This window comes from Engystomops pustulosus, chromosome 2 (assembly GCF_040894005.1).
Source record: "Engystomops pustulosus chromosome 2, aEngPut4.maternal, whole genome shotgun sequence".
Classification (NCBI taxonomy): Eukaryota; Metazoa; Chordata; class Amphibia; order Anura; family Leptodactylidae; genus Engystomops; species Engystomops pustulosus.
In genome coordinates, this window is record NC_092412.1 from 168,601,979 (window position 1) to 168,620,778 (window position 18,800).

An 18,800-nucleotide genomic window follows, 5' to 3' on the forward strand; every position below is an offset into this window, starting at 1 on the left:
CGACAACATACCCAATTTCGGGGATAGATACTATACGACTTGGTTCCATAGCACTCACTCTGGGGCTAAATCCCGGGGGGCATCTATTGCTATCCACAAGCGCCTACAGCACGAAGTTATTGACTCCCAGACTGACCCCGAGGGTAGATATGTCTTTGTAAAAATAAAGCTATGGGGTCACCTGCTGACGCTGGCTTCAGTGTACCTCCCTAATAGAGATCAGATACGAGTCTGCCGCAGATTTCTGACTAGGCTACGGGACTTCTCGGAGGGCATAGTGGTTATGGGGGGGGACTTTAATTTCCCGATGGACCCGACTGTTGACTGCTCCGTGGCACGACCCTCCCTGGCTCCAGCCCAAATGCGGAAGCTACGTAAAGCCTTGTGGGAATCACAACTAATAGACGTTTGGAGAATCCTCCATCCGCAGTCCAGAGACTATACTTATTACTCCCCGGCTCATCGGTCTCACAGCCGACTGGACATGTTCTTTTTGAGTCATCATGCCCTTACGTGGAGGCCTGCAGCGTCAGTGGCTCCTTCCTTGTGGTCGGACCATGCCCCGATCTCTCTCGCTCTAGATATCCCAGGCCCATATGCCTCGCCATGGCGGTGGCGTCTTAATGATAATTTGCTCAAGGACTCTGTTTGCCTTGCGGACATTCGTAAGCAAATTGCCGAGTTCCTTACTACTCACTCGGGACAACAACCTCCACTCCCAATGCAGTGGGAGGCCCTCAAGGGTATGCTTCAACTTGTATTTATTAAACACGGGGCCCGTCTGAAGCGGGAGAGATCGGCCAAAACCCTGGCACTTTTGTCCAGGATTAGTACCCTAGAGCAGGAGCACAAAAGTGGTGGGTCCCAGGCGGTATTGAATGAACTCTTGAATACTCGTGAGGAACTGAAGAAATTACTGAACCAGAACTACTTGAGGTCTGTGGATAGGAACAAGCGTTTCTTCTATGAGTATTCAAACAAGTGTGGGAGAGCCCTGGCTAGGTACCTCCACCCCCGTACGACCGGTACATATATTCCACAAGTTAAGGACCGTTCAGACAGACTGACTCACGACCCCAACGAGATTAATAAAATTTTTCAGAGCTACTACGAAAGTTTATATAATTTGCAGGGCCCATTATCTGACTCGGCTGGGGCCAGAGAGCTGGAGAGAATACAAGTGTACATTAAGGATAATGCTCTTCCAAGACTAACTAAGGAGGGTTGTGAGGACCTGGAGACCGACTTCTCTGAATCAGAGGTAATGGAGGTCATCAAAACCACGCCGGCGGGCAAGTCCCCAGGCCCTGATGGTTTTACTCCCCGTTTCTATAAGATATTGAAGACTGACTTAGTCCCACTCTTGACGCGTACGTTCAATTGCATCTCCTCCCAGGCTCCCCTTCCACCGCAATCGTTACAGGCTTCTATTTCCATGATCCCCAAACCCGGTAAAGATCACTCCATTTGCGCCAGCTACCGCCCAATTTCCATTATTAACATGGATATAAAAATACTCTCTAAATTAATGGCCAACCGCCTGGGGCCTTTACTCCCAGCCATTATCCATAATGATCAGGTGGGCTTTATCCAAGGGAGGGAAGCACGTGATAACACTAATAAGACTCTGCTTCTTATTTCCAGGGCTAAGTCGACTAGACAGCAGATGTGCTTGCTCTCGGTGGACTCAGAGAAAGCTTTCGACCGTGTACACTGGGGTTTCCTCTGGGCCTCACTGAAGCAGCTGGGCATTGGCCCTCGCTTCCTGGGCCTGGTACAGGCTTTATACTCGGCCCCCACGGCCCAGGTCCGAACTAACGGTATCCTGTCTGGTCCCTTCCATAATAAGAATGGCACCAGACAGGGCTGCCCCCTATCTCCTCTCCTGTATGTTATAGTTATGGAACACTTGGCTGTTGCCCTCCGCCGGAACCCTAGTGTACACGGTCTTCAAATTGGAACCCACCAGTATAAGATGGCTCTCTATGCTGACGATCTCCTTTTATATGTCTCGCAACCTAGAATTACTCTCCCCAATATTTTGGAAGAATTTACAAAATTCGTCTCCCTTAGTAATTTTAAAGTAAATCTCTCGAAATCTGAGATCTTAAATGTTTCCCTCCCTGGGGCTGAAGCGCTCCATTTGGCCTCTCAATTCCCCTTTAAATGGAAGAGCTCCCACATATGCTACCTGGGTATTGATATCTCAGCAGACCTTTCCTCTCTGTATGCCCTGAACTACAAACCTCTCTTAGAGAGAACCCTTAGCAACCTCAGCCAGTACCGTGGCCGCCACCTCTCCTGGTTCGGCCGAGTTAATGTCTTAAAAATGGACATAATGCCCCGCTTTCTGTACCTTTTTCAGACACTGCCGATCCGACCCCCCAGTTTTTTTTTCTCGAAACTCCGTAGCGCTTTTCGGAGGTTTATCTGGGGAGGCGGTTCTAGTCGCATTAGCTTTTCCGTGCTGTCCCGAACGAAAGTTAGGGGGGGGGGTGGGACTCCCTGACCCACGGCTATATCATACAGCGGCCATCGTTCAGCGACTGGTAGACTGGACTTACAATACAGAGACGAAACAGTGGGCCCGGCTGGAACGCGATTTGGTATCCCCTACGCTACACTACCTTCCCTGGATCCCGGTTAACTCTAGGCCGCCGGACCTCGTTCACTCACTATTCTCCCCATACTTTTTCTCCACGTGGGACGGACTGATGAGCAAGAGTACATTACTCAGGATGGGGGGCCCTTTGACTTTATTTCATAATCCTGCATTCCCACCTGGCGTTGGTAGACAGCGATTCCTCTGTTGGGAGGCCTCTTCCGACACTCGTCTGGGCCAGATTGTGGTTGATGGGACCTTACCCTCTATGGAGTCTCTGAGGGCCTCCCACCCTGATATTTCACTATCATGGCTAGAGCATAGACAATTAGCATCGTACATAGCGGCCGACCCTGATCGTACCACGTTCGGGTCGTCTCCCACGGCCCTAGAAGCATTGTTCAGATTGTCCTCCTCACCAGCTCATGCTCTTTCAACCATATACGGTCTGTTGCTAGAGGATGCCACTCCAGGTAGGCCAAATTACATTGGGGCTTGGGAGACAGCTCTCTCCACGGAACTAACAGATGAGGAACTAGATAAGGCCTTTCTATTCTCGCACAAAATGCCACTTCCATGTAGTGCTCAGGAAAAGAACTATAAAATACTCTCCAGGTGGTATAGATGTTCCTCGTGGCTTCATAGAATTTTCCCCGAGGTTTCAGACGTGTGTTGGCGATGTGGTGCGGAAGTGGGTACTTTGCTCCATATATGGTGGAGCTGTCCGATCCTCCAGCCGTTCTGGAATAAGGTCTTTGACGTCTACCATCAGGTTACTGGTAAAAGTGCCACTCCCTCTCCTCAGTTAGCATTATTGTCGATTATACCCGGTACTATCTCTACCATCAAAAAAGGCCTCCTTCGCCACTTTTTAACCGCAGCTCGCACAGTCATTCCTAGACATTGGAAGAGCCCTCATCCTCCTACGATAGTTGAATGGATTCAGGAGCTTGGGTTTATTCGTAGAATGGAGGAGTTAGTAGCTAATGACTCAGCAGACCCGGGCAAGGCGAACACAGCTTGGATCCCATGGGATACATTCTCGAACTCTCAGGAACTTCACGATCTCCTATCATAAGCGGGCACATGCCACAGCCCTTCCCTAGTAGCTGGAACCCGGTCTTACAAGTCCTCCACCCATTATGCGTATCCCCTCCTTTCCTCGCACCTTTCCCTCCCCCTTTTCCCTCCCCCCCTCTCCTTTTCGTCTCCTTTTTCTCACATTATATGTATATGTTTGTTAGTTTATATCCCCTTTTTCTTTATGCGACCATGTTGGTCATATTGTGATAATTACTCTGTACAAGCCGTCACCTTGGGGCTTCTTATTCAATGTAATACAAATTAGCTCCAACCCCTAATCTACAACTTACCATTACCAAATGTTCTCAATATTTCTGATCCTGCGTGATCAGCCTTGTACAGTCATTTTCTCATTGTATTGTATTGTACTGTTATACATTTTTGTCTTGTCTAATAAACGTTGATTATACATAAAAAAAGTAATGTGAATAAAAACAAAGATAGATTTGTAAAAAAAAAATAATATGCATAGGGAGCGTGATTTGGTCTTCAAACAATGCTGTGTTTTAGTATGACACGCACATGACAGTCGTCACTCTTAGAATCGCTTCACTCTTCAATTCCATTGACACTTACAGGGGCCAACTTCACCAAATAAGTGAAGCGGGAACGCAGCCTGAAAATGTAACGTCTGTGCCAGCTCAAAAGGACTTAGCTGAGGGCCAAGATCCCACTGTAACATCAAAGAGTGCACTTTTTTTACACTGACATCAGATGATTCCATAGATTACAACAGAACCTTTTCTGTTAAACGCTGATACATGTAGAAACCCCCAAAAGAGTGGAGAGGGTGTCGGCAGTAATTTTGTATTGACATCACTGATCATTTTGCCCTTCTTTTCATTTGTCAATGTCCGCTTTCAATCTGTCAATAATCCATCATCAGTATTGCTAAAGCCAAAAACAAACAGGAGTTGATCCAAAACAGATAACCAGTAAATGGGATATTTGCATGTCCCAACCTCCTATCACAGAGCAGGTGTATTATAAGAAGACTTGATTAAACACAAGTGGATTATATTTTATATCATCAGTCATTTAGTACAACATTGGATCATTCAGAGATCCTCACTGAACTTCTGGAGTGAGTTTGCTGCACTGAAAGTAAAGGGGCTGGATAACATTGCACACCACATTTTTCAGTTATTTGTTTAAAAACTTTAAAATATTTAATACAGGTTTAAATTTGAAAGTCTTGATTCAAAACCCAGTCTTTGATGTTCCCTGAGTCACAGGGAGTGGTTGTGTAAAATTTGATTGTAAACGTTACTGTGCAAATTGTTTTAGCGCACACACACACACGGCTTTATATATAAGATACATATAGATAGATAGATTGATCTTTATTAATCCTTTATGTTTTATTTTAGATTCTTTCCTATTTTGATTATGTTTTCACTTTCATTTTCACAATGGAAATCGTCCTAAAGGTAATGATAAAATTAATTTGTCCCTCTGCATCTACTGTTTTTCTATTTGTATTTATCTTTAACCATATTTTCTTTTCAATGATTTTTCAATCATAGATGACTGCATATGGCGCTTTCCTGCATAAAGGTTCATTCTGCAGAAACTATTTTAACATTCTCGATCTTCTAGTTGTTGGAGTTTCTTTGATCTCAAGTTTCATACAGTAAGAAATAAATTTGTTTGCTTATGTAAAAAGAGTTTTTTGCCACAGTATGAAACAAATTGCTTTTATTAGGAAAACACATAAAATAATAGACATTAAGTCATAAAGTGTGCAATAACAGATCAGAACGCCATCAATTATAGAATATGCAATCTGTGCACCTCAGCTATTATAGAATATGCAGTTATAGAATATGCAGATCATAGCACTGCTGTACACTCAGTGTTAAGATATTTATTCTGAAGCCATGGAGCAATCTTACTGCAGGCTCTGCTACTTTGTACTTGAGTACTCGTATATACTCGAGCTAACTTGCCATCTGACCCACCCCCGGCAGGTCCTCTTCTATCGATCGCAGCCCCGGCCTCGGCTCGGTGTCCCCACACGGTCTGTCGCAGGTATCGTGAAGTCTGTCGCACACATTCTAATGTGTGTGCTGTCATCGGCAAACACTAGTGAGTCATGGTGCCTGCAATGGAGTGCGCAGGGACACGGACCCGATGGCAGGGTCGCGATGGGTAGAATAGTACCTGCCTGGGGAGCATTGGAAGGTGAGTATACTTTTTGTTTTTTTTCTTGATGCAAGTATAAGCCGAGTTAGGGTTTTTCAGCACATTTTTTGCTTATACTCAAGTATATACGGTAAGTCTGCCATATCTACAAAAAACCTGTGTGGCATGACAAGAGAGGCCTGGCTCTTATCTGCTTGTGGCCCCTAGGTCAGAAATATTGAGCTACCATGTAAATTTAGACAACTTTGTAAGGTGTTAGATCTCTGCATTAATGTATACTCCCATTCTTACCTTTCCCACTGTATCTTAAAAGGTCCCACTAACCCCTTCATGACCGATGTTCATTGGTGCCTGAATGTCCAGGTCAATTTTTGACATTCTGTTATGTGCTTCTTTAAATGATGATATGTCTGGAAAAGCTTTACATATCCTAACAATTTTCACTTAGTTTTTGTGAGACTTTAATTTTCTAGGATAGTTTTATTAATTACATGTTCTTCTTTATAAAATTTGCCAATAATTGACTACAAATGTGAAAAATTAATGGAAACCTGTCATCAGAAATTGGCCTAATAAACCTCTAGCAGTATGTTGTCAAGCAGCTGAGCAGCTTCTAGTTCATGCTTCTTTCATAGTCAGGTGTGGTGGCATCATACAAAAATCAACTTTAACCGCTTCATGCTCAGTGTCCGAAATATACCCGACGCAGAGCCGATGGCGGTTCAGCTCAAGAAAACACGGGGTGCCAGCTGCAACATATAGCCGGCACCCCAGTGCTTAACCCGTTAAATGCACAACCGCGGCATCTAACATGTCTTTCTGGGGGGTCTTTCCAGCGTGATAGCCTCTCCCCCCCCCCCAAAACCGTTTTCGTGTCATCAGTATTACATCAGTATTGCAGAGTAGTATCACAAATAATCAATTAGATGATTGCTTGTTCATGTCCCATGGTGGAAAAAGTGAAAAAGTAAAAAAAAAAAGTTATTCAATAAAAAATAAAGAAAGAAATCTTTAAAAATGCCCAAAGCCCTAAAACATATAAAGAGACATATAACAGATATGTGGACGATATTTTTATCGTGTGGGAGGGCACACACATGCAATTTGTACAGTTTGTTGAACATCTTAATACCAACAACTGTATGAACATGCGCTTCACTGCCATGTATGGGGAGAAAAAATTAGATTTCTTGGGCGTGAAGGTTAGAGAGGAGAGGGGTGAGCTGTGTACGGTGGCCTTTCGTAAAGCCACCGCCACCAACTCGCTTCTCCACTTCAATAGCCACCATCCATTCCACACTAAGAAAGGACTTCCCTATAGTCAGTTGTTACGACTTAGAAGAATCAACAACGATGTAACCCAATTCAAAATACAGGCTGAGGAACTTAAGGATCGTTTAATAGCCAGGGGCTATCCCGAACAGTTAATCAGTAAGGCATACAATAAAGTTTTGGCAGTACCACAGGAGGAGTTACTGTGGCCTTAAAAACAAATTAAGAGGGATATCAGGGACAGCACTAAGAGGCATGCACACACTAGTGAGAACAATGGTGAAAGAGCGGTCTTCTCTTTTGAGTTTAGTCCATGTGAGAAAATAGTTCGGGATGCTATCCTTAAGAATTGGAGCATCTTGAAGTAGGACTCACAACTTCAGGACTGCCACACGCCCCCATATTGCGTTTAGACGCTCCCCTACCATCAGGAGGGCTTTAATCAAAAGTCGATTCCACACCCCTAAATCCACATGGTTAGAAAAAGGAACTCCGGTAGGCAACTTTAAATGTGGTGGATGTAGTAGCTGTCGTTTTAACGGTCAACTTAAATGGATTAAATTTGGGGGATAAATGCAATAAGTTAAATCCTTTATCTCGTGTAAATCTATCTATGTTGAATATATTGTCTACTGTCCTTGTAACTTCTACTACATCGGTAAAACAATACGTAGACTAAATGTACGATTTAAAGAGCACCAAAGGTCAATCAAAAATGGGAACGGTTGCCCACGTCGGATTGAACATATGAGGACCTGCCACGATGGCAATCCCAATGTCTTGAAGTTTGCAGTTATTGAAGTAGTGGCCGCAGATCCATTAGGATTTTATTTCTATTGCCTCCTGATGCAACATGAAAGTAGATATATCATTAGGTTTGATGCCATGGGGCCATTGGGCATGAACGACAGAATTGACTTTAGTGTCTTCCTGTAATGCATGCACCGGTGCCACTTTACTCTGTGCCACTTTACTTTATGCCGTATTATGTGCTCTAATGAGAATTCGCATTATTTCTGTAACAATCTATTACTAACTTTTCATCGATAGCTGTATTTTGATACTTTTTGTATTTGTTTTTAAATTTCGATATGTTGTATTGAATTTTATTATTTGTTCATACACATGGCCTTGATCTTATCTTGTGTACGCTGTTCCCTTGACGACACCTGCCGGCTCTGACGCATAAATCCAGTGCGTTGCGTGCAGATGACGTCAACGGCTTGAAGATGCGCTAGTAAGCGCGAAACGGCCCGTCGCTGTCTGGCTCCAGTGTTTCCCATGTATCACACCGTTTTCTGAATAAAGAAGCAGTTCCACATGCCCGGTGAGTGCCGCCCTCTTCTTTTTGTATGCATAACTCAAGAAAAGTCTAAATTATAACACAAACCCCACATATATAGTATCACCGCGTCTGTAGCAACCCGTAGAATAACAGTAAATAATTATTGAACCCACACGATAAACACAGTGAAAAAAACTGTTATAAACCCTCCAAAAATTATGATTTTTACCTATTCAACCCCACAAAAATGATATTAATAGTGATAAAAAAAACCATATGTACTGCAGAATGATACTGGTAAAAAATTACAACATGTCCCGCAAAAAACATGCCATCAACCAGCTCCGTAGCCAAAAAAGTAACAATGTTATGCGACTTGGGAGACGGCAATACAAAAATAATAGATTTTTCCCCACATTAGAGTTTTATTTGACAAATTTAGTAAAATGTAAGAAAAAATATTCATTTACGGTATCCCCATAATCGTATAGCCCTGTAAAATAAAGATAACATGATTATTAGGCTAAGCGGTGAACACCAAAAAAAAAAAAAAAAACAAAATGTTAACACTGGAAAATGCATCTCATCCCGCAAAAAAAAAAAAAATGCAGTCACGTGGCCTCAATAACAAAAAAGCTAAAATTTAATAGCCTACAAAAGGGGCCAATGAGGAAACTAAAATCCTGGCAGCTGAATTGCACTCCTTCCCTTCCCCGCCTCGCTGTGGAAAACAAGTCATGGCCACATGTGGCGGGTATCTGTACTCAGAAATTATAGAACAAATTGTATGGTGGTAAATTGTAGGTGGTAAATCTATCTGCCTGAAAACTCAATGATTTCGAATTTCGAAAATGGCAAATTTTTAAAAAAATGCATAATTTTTTCTTTTTTTTTGTAAATAAATGCAAAACTTATCAGCCAAAATTTACCACTACAATGAAGTACAACATGTGGGGAAAAAAATCTCAGAATCGTTTAGATAAGTAGCAGTGTTCAAAAGTTATAACCATATAAAGCGATGCATGTCAGAATCCAAAAAATCAGGCTGAGCATTAAGCTACAAAATGGCTGCGTCCTTAAGGGGTTAAAGTGAGATGTTACTCGGTTTTATGATGTCAAGAAGTAATCACTGTATACAGTTCCCCAGCAATCACTATATACAGCTCCCCCAGCAATCACTATATACAGCTCCCCCAGCAATCACTATATACAGCTCCCCCGCAATCACTACATACAGCCTGCCAGAAATCTCTATATAGAGCTCTCCCAGAAACACTATATACAGCTCCCCCAGCAATCACTGTATACAGCCCCCTAGCAATCACTATATACAGCTCCCCAGTAATCACTATATACAGACCCCCAGCAATCACTATATACAGCCCCCCAGTAATCACTATATGCAGCTCCCCAAGCAATCCCTGTATGCAGCTCCCCAGCAATCACTGTATACAGTCCCACAGCATTAAATATATATATACAGACAGTCCCCGGGTTACATACAAGATAGGGTCTGTAGGTTTGTTCTTAAGTTGAATTTGTATGTAAGTCGGAACTGTATATTTTATCATTGTAATCTCAGCCACAACTTTTTTGGTCTCTGTGACAATTGGATTTTAAAAATGTTGGGTTGTCATAAGAATCAGGATTAACAATAAATCTTCATTACAGACACCTGTGATAACAGTTACAGCTGATTATTGTAGCCTAGGGCTTAAGTACAATAAATTACCAACATCCAGAGGTCCGTTTGTAACTAGGGGTCGTATGTAAGTCGAGTGTTCTTAAGTAGGGGACCACCTGTACAGCCCCATTTAACTATATACAGCCTCCCTATGATAATTATATACAGCCCCCTATAATAACTATACACAGCTTCCCTATAATAACTATACACAGTCCCCCAGCAATCACTATGTATAGCTCTATATATAGCACTATATATAGCTATATACAGACCCCCTATATACAGTCCCACTACAGAGGCACATTGATTAAGTATAATTTACAGTTCTTTATTGGCAATGGCCATAACAGCAGCAAAGCTTCAGCTGAATGGAGAACCTACATCGATCTCAGGTCCTCAGGAAGGTGTGCATGCAGCCTGGTAAATAGCTTCAGGCTGGGCTCGGACTGTTGGAGCAGCGTCCTTGAGGTGGTTCTCTGCTATGGACCTTGTCTGAAGGGCCAAGGTGTGAGGGCAGCATGCTACAGACACCTTTGCTTCCCGGGCAAGACCATACACTAATACAGACAGACCCACAGACCACGAGCTCCCACCCACAGGGGTTTTATAACCCCCCCTGTGAAGTGGCAAGCCACCAGCTTGCTCTTACAGTAACACAGGAACACTGATTAGTGAACATAGTTAACCCTTGTATCACAGGCAGAGACTTACAGCTACATTACTATACTTTCAAACTAGAGATCCCTAGTGAGGTGATTAGGCTCACCAAGCAGCTTCGGGCATATAGGGGGTTGAGTTTTGCCTAACCTTTGCATTTGCTGGGGTGTTGCAGATGCCGGAGATATCCTCTTTTAAAGTTATGGGCGGCACGGTGGCGGAGTGAGTAGCACTTCTGCCTTGCAGCACTGGGGTCCTGAGTTCGAATCCCACTCAGGTCAACATCTGCAGAGTTTGTATGTTCTCTCCGTGTTTGCGTGGGTTTCCTCCGGGTACTCCGGTTTCCTCCCACACTCCAAAACATACTGTTAGGCTGTTTAGATTGTGAGCCCCATGGGGACAGGGACCAATTTGACATGCTTGTGCAGCGCTGCGTAATCTGTGTGCGCTATATAAATAAAGAATTATTATTATTATTATAATCTGGAATAGAAATCTGTACGTGAAAATCATTATTTCAGTACAACTTTAAGGGTGGATATCTATGGTTTTGCTATACATCCATACATTATATTAAAGGGGAAATTATTCTGTTTAAAATAACACAAAAATGTTTTTTTTTGGTGCCCTGGTTCAGGAGATATAGCCAATTGAAGTGGGTCACTGTCATGACATTTATAAACATCCTCTCTGCACAGGGCGTATGGAAATAGGATGTGTATGGCAGTGGTGAAGGGCGTAATCCTCAAATCTCCCATAGTGCGGTCCTCTCTGGGGAAATGTGTGACTGGGGGTTCTTTCTTTTCCTTTTCAATGTCAGATCAGTGCAAGTTCAAGTGCTGGTGAAGTCTCTGACCTGTTACCCCAATATTCTGTTACCCCAATATAAAGGCGTGTGACATACCACACTAGAGGACCTGCAGGAAAAGGTCCCCTTGACCTTATGTACATGTTGTGATTGTGATAAAGGCACATGGTCACCTGTGTGGATGTGCCAACACTTTTTTCTCCTGCTTTGCCGGCTGGGTGAAGTGCCATCTTCTGATTACTCCGGGTAATTCCGGGCAAAAGGTTTGGTCATTCCTGGAAGGAAAGGAGAGGAGGGACTGGGAATATTTCTTCTGTATCTCCCGGTGTTACCCTTTTTTTCTCTGTCTTTGACTTGTGTTGGTTTTCTATGTACCAGTGTGAACACCGGTCTATTTGCAAATTCCTGTTACCTTTCTGCTTCACCTGCCAGACAAACTAAGACTTCCCTGTCACATTGTAAGGGTCACTCAGCGAACATTAGTTAGGTTCCTGATAGTAGGGGAGATCGCCACCACTTACCTTGTCTGACAGCTAGCGCCAAGACTGTTTGTGGTTGGACCGTTTCTGGATAGGCTCTTTACATAATAACCTGCCTTACTGATTATGACATAGCTCCCAACCGTCCCCATTTTGCCAGGACAGTCCCGTTTTTCTTACCTCTGCCCCGAATCACAGGCAGCTGTCAGATTGTCACGGATTTTCCCTCCAGGTCCCGCATGTCCCGGCTCTGTGTCCTGCATAGTAAATACTTTCAAAGCCTGAACTCATATTACTGAACGGCTTCTACAGACATCCAGGGAATCCTTTTGAGAGATGTGTCGGGTTAGTGGAGAGCAGGGACCACGGCATCAGGTTCAGAACAGCATCTGTCCATAAATGGTCTCCTAGGGCTTCCCCAGACACAAGCTCTTAATTTAATTAAATTAAATACATTTTTGCCCAGTCTGGGATTTGAACCCAAGACCCTCTGCATTAGAGATAGGAATCTCTACCAATTGAGCTATGAGCCCAGTGTTTATCCAGTTAAGATTTTTGGTAACTAAGAACTGTTATCTGCAACTGTTACACTGTGACACCGACTTAATGCCCTCCTATATAGAGAGGGATCTTCTCAGAGATTATTATTGTAATTATTGAGACAATTATTATTATAAATTTTATTATTTTTATTATTATGGAAATGATTATTAATAATAAAGGACAATCATCTCCATAATAATAATAATAATTGTCTCAATAATTACAATAATAATCTCTGAGATGATCCCTCTCTATATACCAAGGCATTAAATCTGTGTCACAGTGTAACATTAGCAGTAACAGTTCTTAGTTACCAAAATTCCTCAGTAGAGATGAGCGAGCACTAAAATGCTCGGGTACTCGTTATTCGAGACGAACTTTTCCCGATGCTCGAGTGCTCGTCTCGAATAACGAGCCCCATTGAAGTCAATGGGAGACTCGAGCATTTTTCAAGGGGACCAAGGCTCTGCACAGGGAAGCTTGGCCAAACACCTGGAAACCTCAGAAAAGGATGGAAACACCACAGAAATGGACAGGAAACAGCAGGGGCAGTATGCATGGGTGCCTCTGAGGCTGCTTAATCGTACCATTATGCCAAAATTATGGGCAACAGCATGGCCATGACAGAATGACCGAATGAGGCTAGATAGCATCTAAAACATGCAATAATTGACCCCGACACTATAGGGGATGGCATGCAGAGGCAGCGGCAGCAGCGGCAGGCTAGAGAGTGTCATGGCGACATACCCTAAATGGACTCAGGCTTCACCAAAGGAAGTGAGCAAGAAGCGCTGAAATGATTTCCTATGTGAACAAAAGGTTGACGGTATATTTAGTCGATAACACAGCATGGTGGCGACATAGTGACCAAGTTCCATAACGTATCTGGTGAAACACCCAAAACATGTGGAGGCAGCCATAGAGACGACTTCCATGATTAAGAGCGACAGTATGGGGCATTCATATTGCGCTGCTATGATTGCAACTTCAGGTCTCCAGCATGGCGGCAACAGATGGGCCGAGTTCCACTATGTATCTGGTGAAACACCTGAAAATTCTGCCTGACACAGCTCGTTTGATAAAGGGATGATGTGCTGCATATCCTCTCGTGCTCCAGCGTCTGGGGTATAGAGAGTTGGTGGACGCTGTGGAGGATCGTGGAGGCAAAATGGACAGGAAACAGCAGGGGCAGCATGCATGGATGCCTCTGAGGCTGCCTAATCTTGGGATGGAGCTGGCGGTCCACTGCCAGGCGAGCTTTCGCCTGTCCAAGCCCCTGTCTCTCGGCTCCTCCCCACCCAAAATGGGCCTGGGGGCCAGAAGTGTTTACTTTGAAAAAATTATAATTTTCAAAGCAGGCCGGGTCGTTTGAATATTTCACCTAGGAATAATGGAATAGCATAGTGGTTCTATTTTTAATTGTTTTTATGGAAATGGTTCCATGATTAAGAGCGACAGTATGGGGCATCCATATTGCGCTGCTATGATTGCAACTTCAGGTCTCCAGCATGGCGGCGACAGATGGGCCGAGTTCCACTATGTATCTGGTGAAACACCTGAAAATTCTGCCTGACACAGCTCGTTTGATAAGGGGACGATGTATAGAGGCAGAGAACTAGTAGTAGATTAAAGGTGCTGCAGTTAAAACTATGTTAGTTGGATCTTGGGATGGAGCTGGCGCTCCGCTGCCAGGCGAGCTTTCGCCTATCCAAGCCCCTGTCTCCCGGCTACTCCCCAAACAGCACTTCTAAGAACCTTTTGTATAAGATCAAGTGTAGTAGTGTTCTTATAAGTTTGGGTTATGGCGGGTGAGGGGAATGTAAACAGATGCGCAAGAAGCGCTGAAATAATATCGGTAAATGATAAAAGTTTGCCAGTATATTTTGTGGATTACACAGCAGGGTGGCGACAAAGTTAACAAGTTTGATGTGGAAGCCATGAAAACAACCCAAAATTCTGCCTGACACAGTTCGTTTGATAAGGAGACCATGTATGGAGGCAGCCAAATGGATGACTTTTGGAGGCAGCTATGGCGATGACGTGTGGAGGTAGCAATGGAGACAACGTGTGGAGGCAGCTAAAAAGACGACATGTGGAGGCTGCTATGGAGACAATTTAATTTGGATAGTGCCTGTATGTGGCAGTCCAAAAAAGTTTTCAAACCAGAGGAGCAGGTAGGTGGCCCTCCAGAAAAATTAAATTCATAGATTACTATAGCTAGAGCCAGTTGGCCCTGGCAAAAATTAGCCAGTTTCCTCTGCTTTAGTGTACAAAGAGGAGGAGAAGGAGGACAATGAGGAGGAGGAGTGCATACATTATTCAGGTTGAGCTTCTTTCACCTGGTGGAGAATGAAAATCCAGAGAAATCCAGGCTTTATTCATCTTGATAAGCGTCAGCGCTGTCAGTCGACAGGCGTGTACGCTTATCGGTGATGATGCCACCAGCTGCACTGAAAACCCACTCGGACAACACGCTAGTGGCAGGGCAGGCAAGAACATCCAAGGCGTACAGCGCCAGTTTGTGCCACATGTCCAGCTTTGAAACCCAGTAGTTGTAGGGAGCTGTGTGATCATTTAGGACGATGGTATGGTCAGCTACGTACTCCCTCACCATCTTTCTGTAAGGATCAGCCCTACTCTGCCGAGACTTGGGACAGGTGACAGTGTCTTGCTGGGGTGACATAAAACTGGCAAAGGCCTTCTAAAGCGTACCCCTGCCAGTGCTGGACAAGCTACCTGCTCGCCTACTCTCCCTCGCTACTTGTCCCTCAGAAGTACGCCCTCTGCCGCTAGCGCTGTCAGAAGGGAAATACTGTTTCAGCTTGTGCACCAGGGCCTGCTGGTATTCATGCATTCTCACACTCCTTTCCTCTCCAGGGATGAGAGTGGAAAGATTTTGCCTGTACCGTGGGTCCAGGAGAGTGAATACCCAGTAGTCGGTGCTGGGATAAATTCTTTGAACGCGAGGGTCACGGGATAGGCAGCCTAGCATGAAATCTGCCACATGCGCCAGAGTCCCAACGCGCAAGAATTCACTCCCCTCACTGGCCTGACTGTCCATTTCCTCCTCCTCCAACGCCTCTTCTTCTGCCCATACACGCTGAACATTGAAGGACTGAACAATGGTCCCCTCTTCTGTCTCGCCAACATTCTCCTCCTCTTCCTCCTCATCCTCCTCCACCTCCTCCGATATGCGCTGAGAAACAGACCTAAGGGTGCTTTGGCTATCAACAAGGGAATCTTCTTCCCCCGTCTCTTGTGACGAGCGCAAAGCTTCCGACTTCATGCTGAACAGAGAGTTTTTCAACAGGCCAATCAGTGGGATGGTGAAGCTGATGATGGCGGCATCACCACTGACCATCTGTGTTGACTCCTCAAAGTTACGCAGCACCTGACAGATATCAGGCATCCACGTCCACTCCTCATTGTAGACTTGAGGAAGCTGACTGACCTGACTACCAGTTCTGCGCTCTGCGCTGCTGGTAAACTCTGGATAACATGGTTAATGTTGAATTCCACCTCGTGGGCACGTCGCACAACAGTCGGTGAGCGGGCAGTTGGAGGCGGCGCTGCGCTGCCCTGAGAGTGGCAGCATCTGTGCTGGACTTCCTGAAATGCGCACAGATGCGGCGCACCTTCGTGAGCAAATCAGACAGATTGGGGTATGTCTTGAGGAAACGCTGAACTATGAGATTTAACACATGGGCCAGGCATGGCACATGTGTCAGTCTGCCGAGTTGCAGAGCCGCCACCAGGTTACCGCCGTTGTCACACACAACCATGCCTGGCTTCAGGCTCAGCGGTGCCAGCCACAGATCAGTCTGCGCCGTGATGCCCTGTAATAGCTCTTGGGCAGTGTCCTTTTATCGCCTAGGCTCAGCAGTTTGAGCACCGCCTGCTGTCGCTTAGCGATGGCACTGCTGCTGTGCCTAGAGCTACCGACTGATGGCGCCATGCCCACGGATGGTAATTCGGAGGAGGGGTGGGAGGAGGAGGAGGCATAGTAGGCCTTTGAGACTTGGACCGAGGTAGGCCTCGCAATCCTCGGCGTCAGCAGTATATGACCAGCCCCAGGGTCAGACTTGGTCCCAGCCTCCACCAAGTTAACCCAATGTGCCGTCAGCGATATATAGTGGCCTGCCCGGCAGCACTCGTCCACATGTCCGTGGTCAGGTGGACCTTGTCAGAAACGGTGTTGGTCAGGGCACGGATGATGTTCTTTGACACGTGCTTGTGCAGGGCTGGGACGGCACATCGGGAAAAGTAGTGGCGGCTGGGGACCGAATACCGAGGGGCGGCCGCCGCCATGAGGTTTCAAAAGGCCTCGGTCTCTACCAGCCTATAGGGCAGCATCTACAGGCTAAGCAGTTTGGAGATGTGGACGTTGAGGGCTTGGGCGTGTGGGTGGGTTGCGCTATACTTCCTTTTGCGCTCCAGCGTCTGGGGTATGGAGAGCTGAACGCTGGTGGATGCTGTGGAGGATCGTGGAGGCGAAGATGGGGTTTTCGCACGGGAGGTGTTTGGGCAGGGGGCTGACTAGCAGATGACACAGGGGAAGGAGCAGTGGTGTGCCCGGCCGGAGATGAACGGGCTTGGTGCCATTGAGTGGGGTGTTTAGCATTCATATGCCTGCGCATACTGGTGGTAGTTACGCTAGTAGTTGTGGAACCCCTGCTGATCCTGGTTTGGCACAGGTTGCACACCACAGTCCGTCGGTCATCCGGTGTTTCTTTAAAGAACCTCCAGACTTCTGAAAATCTAGCCCTCGCCACGGGAGCTTGACTACGGGAAACATTTGGCGCTGATGCACCAGCTCTGGCCCTGCCTCTCCGTCTGGCCCCACCACTGCCTCTTCCAACCTGTTCTGCTATAGGACTCGCCTCCGTCTCAGAAGCACTGTGTTCACCCGGCCTATCAACCCAGCTTGGGTCTGTCACCTCATCATCCTCCAATCCCTCAGTCTGCTCCCCCCTCGGACTTCCTGCCCTGACAACAACTTCACCACTGTCTGACAACCGTGTCTCCTCATCGTCCGACACCTCTTTACACACTTCTTCCACTACATCAATAATGTCATCATCACCCACAGACTGCGACCGGTGGAAAACCTGGGCATCGGAAAATAGCTCAGCAGCAACCGGACAAGTGGTTTGTGACTGTGGGAAGGGTCCAGAAAACAGTTCCTCAGAGTATGCCGGTTCAAATGCCAAATTTTGCGTGGAGGGGGCAGACTGGGGGGAAGGAGGCTGAGCGGAGGAGCTGTATGAGTGCTGATTTCGGTGACATGGGTGGACTGCGTGGAAGACTGACTGGTGGACAAATGGCTAGAAGCATTGTCCGCAATCCACGACATAACCTCTTCGCACTGTTCTGGCCTCAACAGTGCTCTACCACGAGTCCCAGTAACTTGAGACATGATGAACCTAGGGAGTGTAGCTCTGCGGTGTTCCCCTGCTCCCTCATCAGCAGGTGGCGTCTCACCCCGCCCAGGACCATGGCCTCTGACCCCTGCAGTAGTTGGACGCCCACGTCCACGCCCTCATCCTCTACCCCTAGCCCTTGGGTTAAACATTTTCCAAATTTTTTTTTGTGTTTATTTATTTTTTTTTTTTTTAAACAAAACGATGCTATCCTATTGCTATGGCTAATTTCTAACCTACACTGACAGCACACGACTGGATTTTGTGCTGTGCCTGATGACTTTGAGTTATAAAAAGAAATAAACGTAAAAAAAAATAAATCAGTGGACTGTGCCTAATTCAAATCAAACCCCTAATAAATTGTCCCACTTCGGTGTTTGAGGTGGATATCTGTGTCACTAAGAGCTAAACACAACGGTCGCAAGTCTCCCAGCAAATTCCTCACAATATGGTACTAGCTGCACTACTAGTGGCAGCAAGCCCAGCCACAAGCAAACAAAAAAAAGGAAAATATAACGCTATTGTAGGCCTAAGTAAGCCATTGGGGTTCTCCTATGGCTATTTTCTAGCCTACACTGAAAGCACACTGCTTTGCCAGATTACTTTGAGTTATAAAAAGAAATAAACGTAAAAAAAATAAATCAGAAGACTGTGCCTAATTCAAATCAAACCCCTAATAAATTGTCCCACTTTGGTGTTTAAGGTGGATATGTGTGTCACTAAGAGCTAAACACAACGGTAGCAAGTCTCCCTGCAAATTACTCACAATATGGTACTAGCTGCACTACTAATGGCAGCAAGCCCAGCCACAGGCAAACC

General features: G+C 45.4%; 1 protein-coding gene across 2 annotated transcripts in view; it reads left to right on the plus strand.

Moving 5' to 3' along the window:
• The window catches only part of CACNA1S (calcium voltage-gated channel subunit alpha1 S), an 817,957-nt gene that overhangs the window by 308,790 nt on the left and 490,367 nt on the right, over positions 1-18,800 (plus strand). For both annotated transcript variants that reach the window (XM_072137243.1, XM_072137244.1), the window contains exons 20-21: positions 5,056-5,115; positions 5,212-5,318. In XM_072137243.1, the coding sequence (XP_071993344.1) occupies positions 5,056-5,115; positions 5,212-5,318 (167 nt within the window). The remainder of the gene's footprint in view (positions 1-5,055; positions 5,116-5,211; positions 5,319-18,800) is intronic.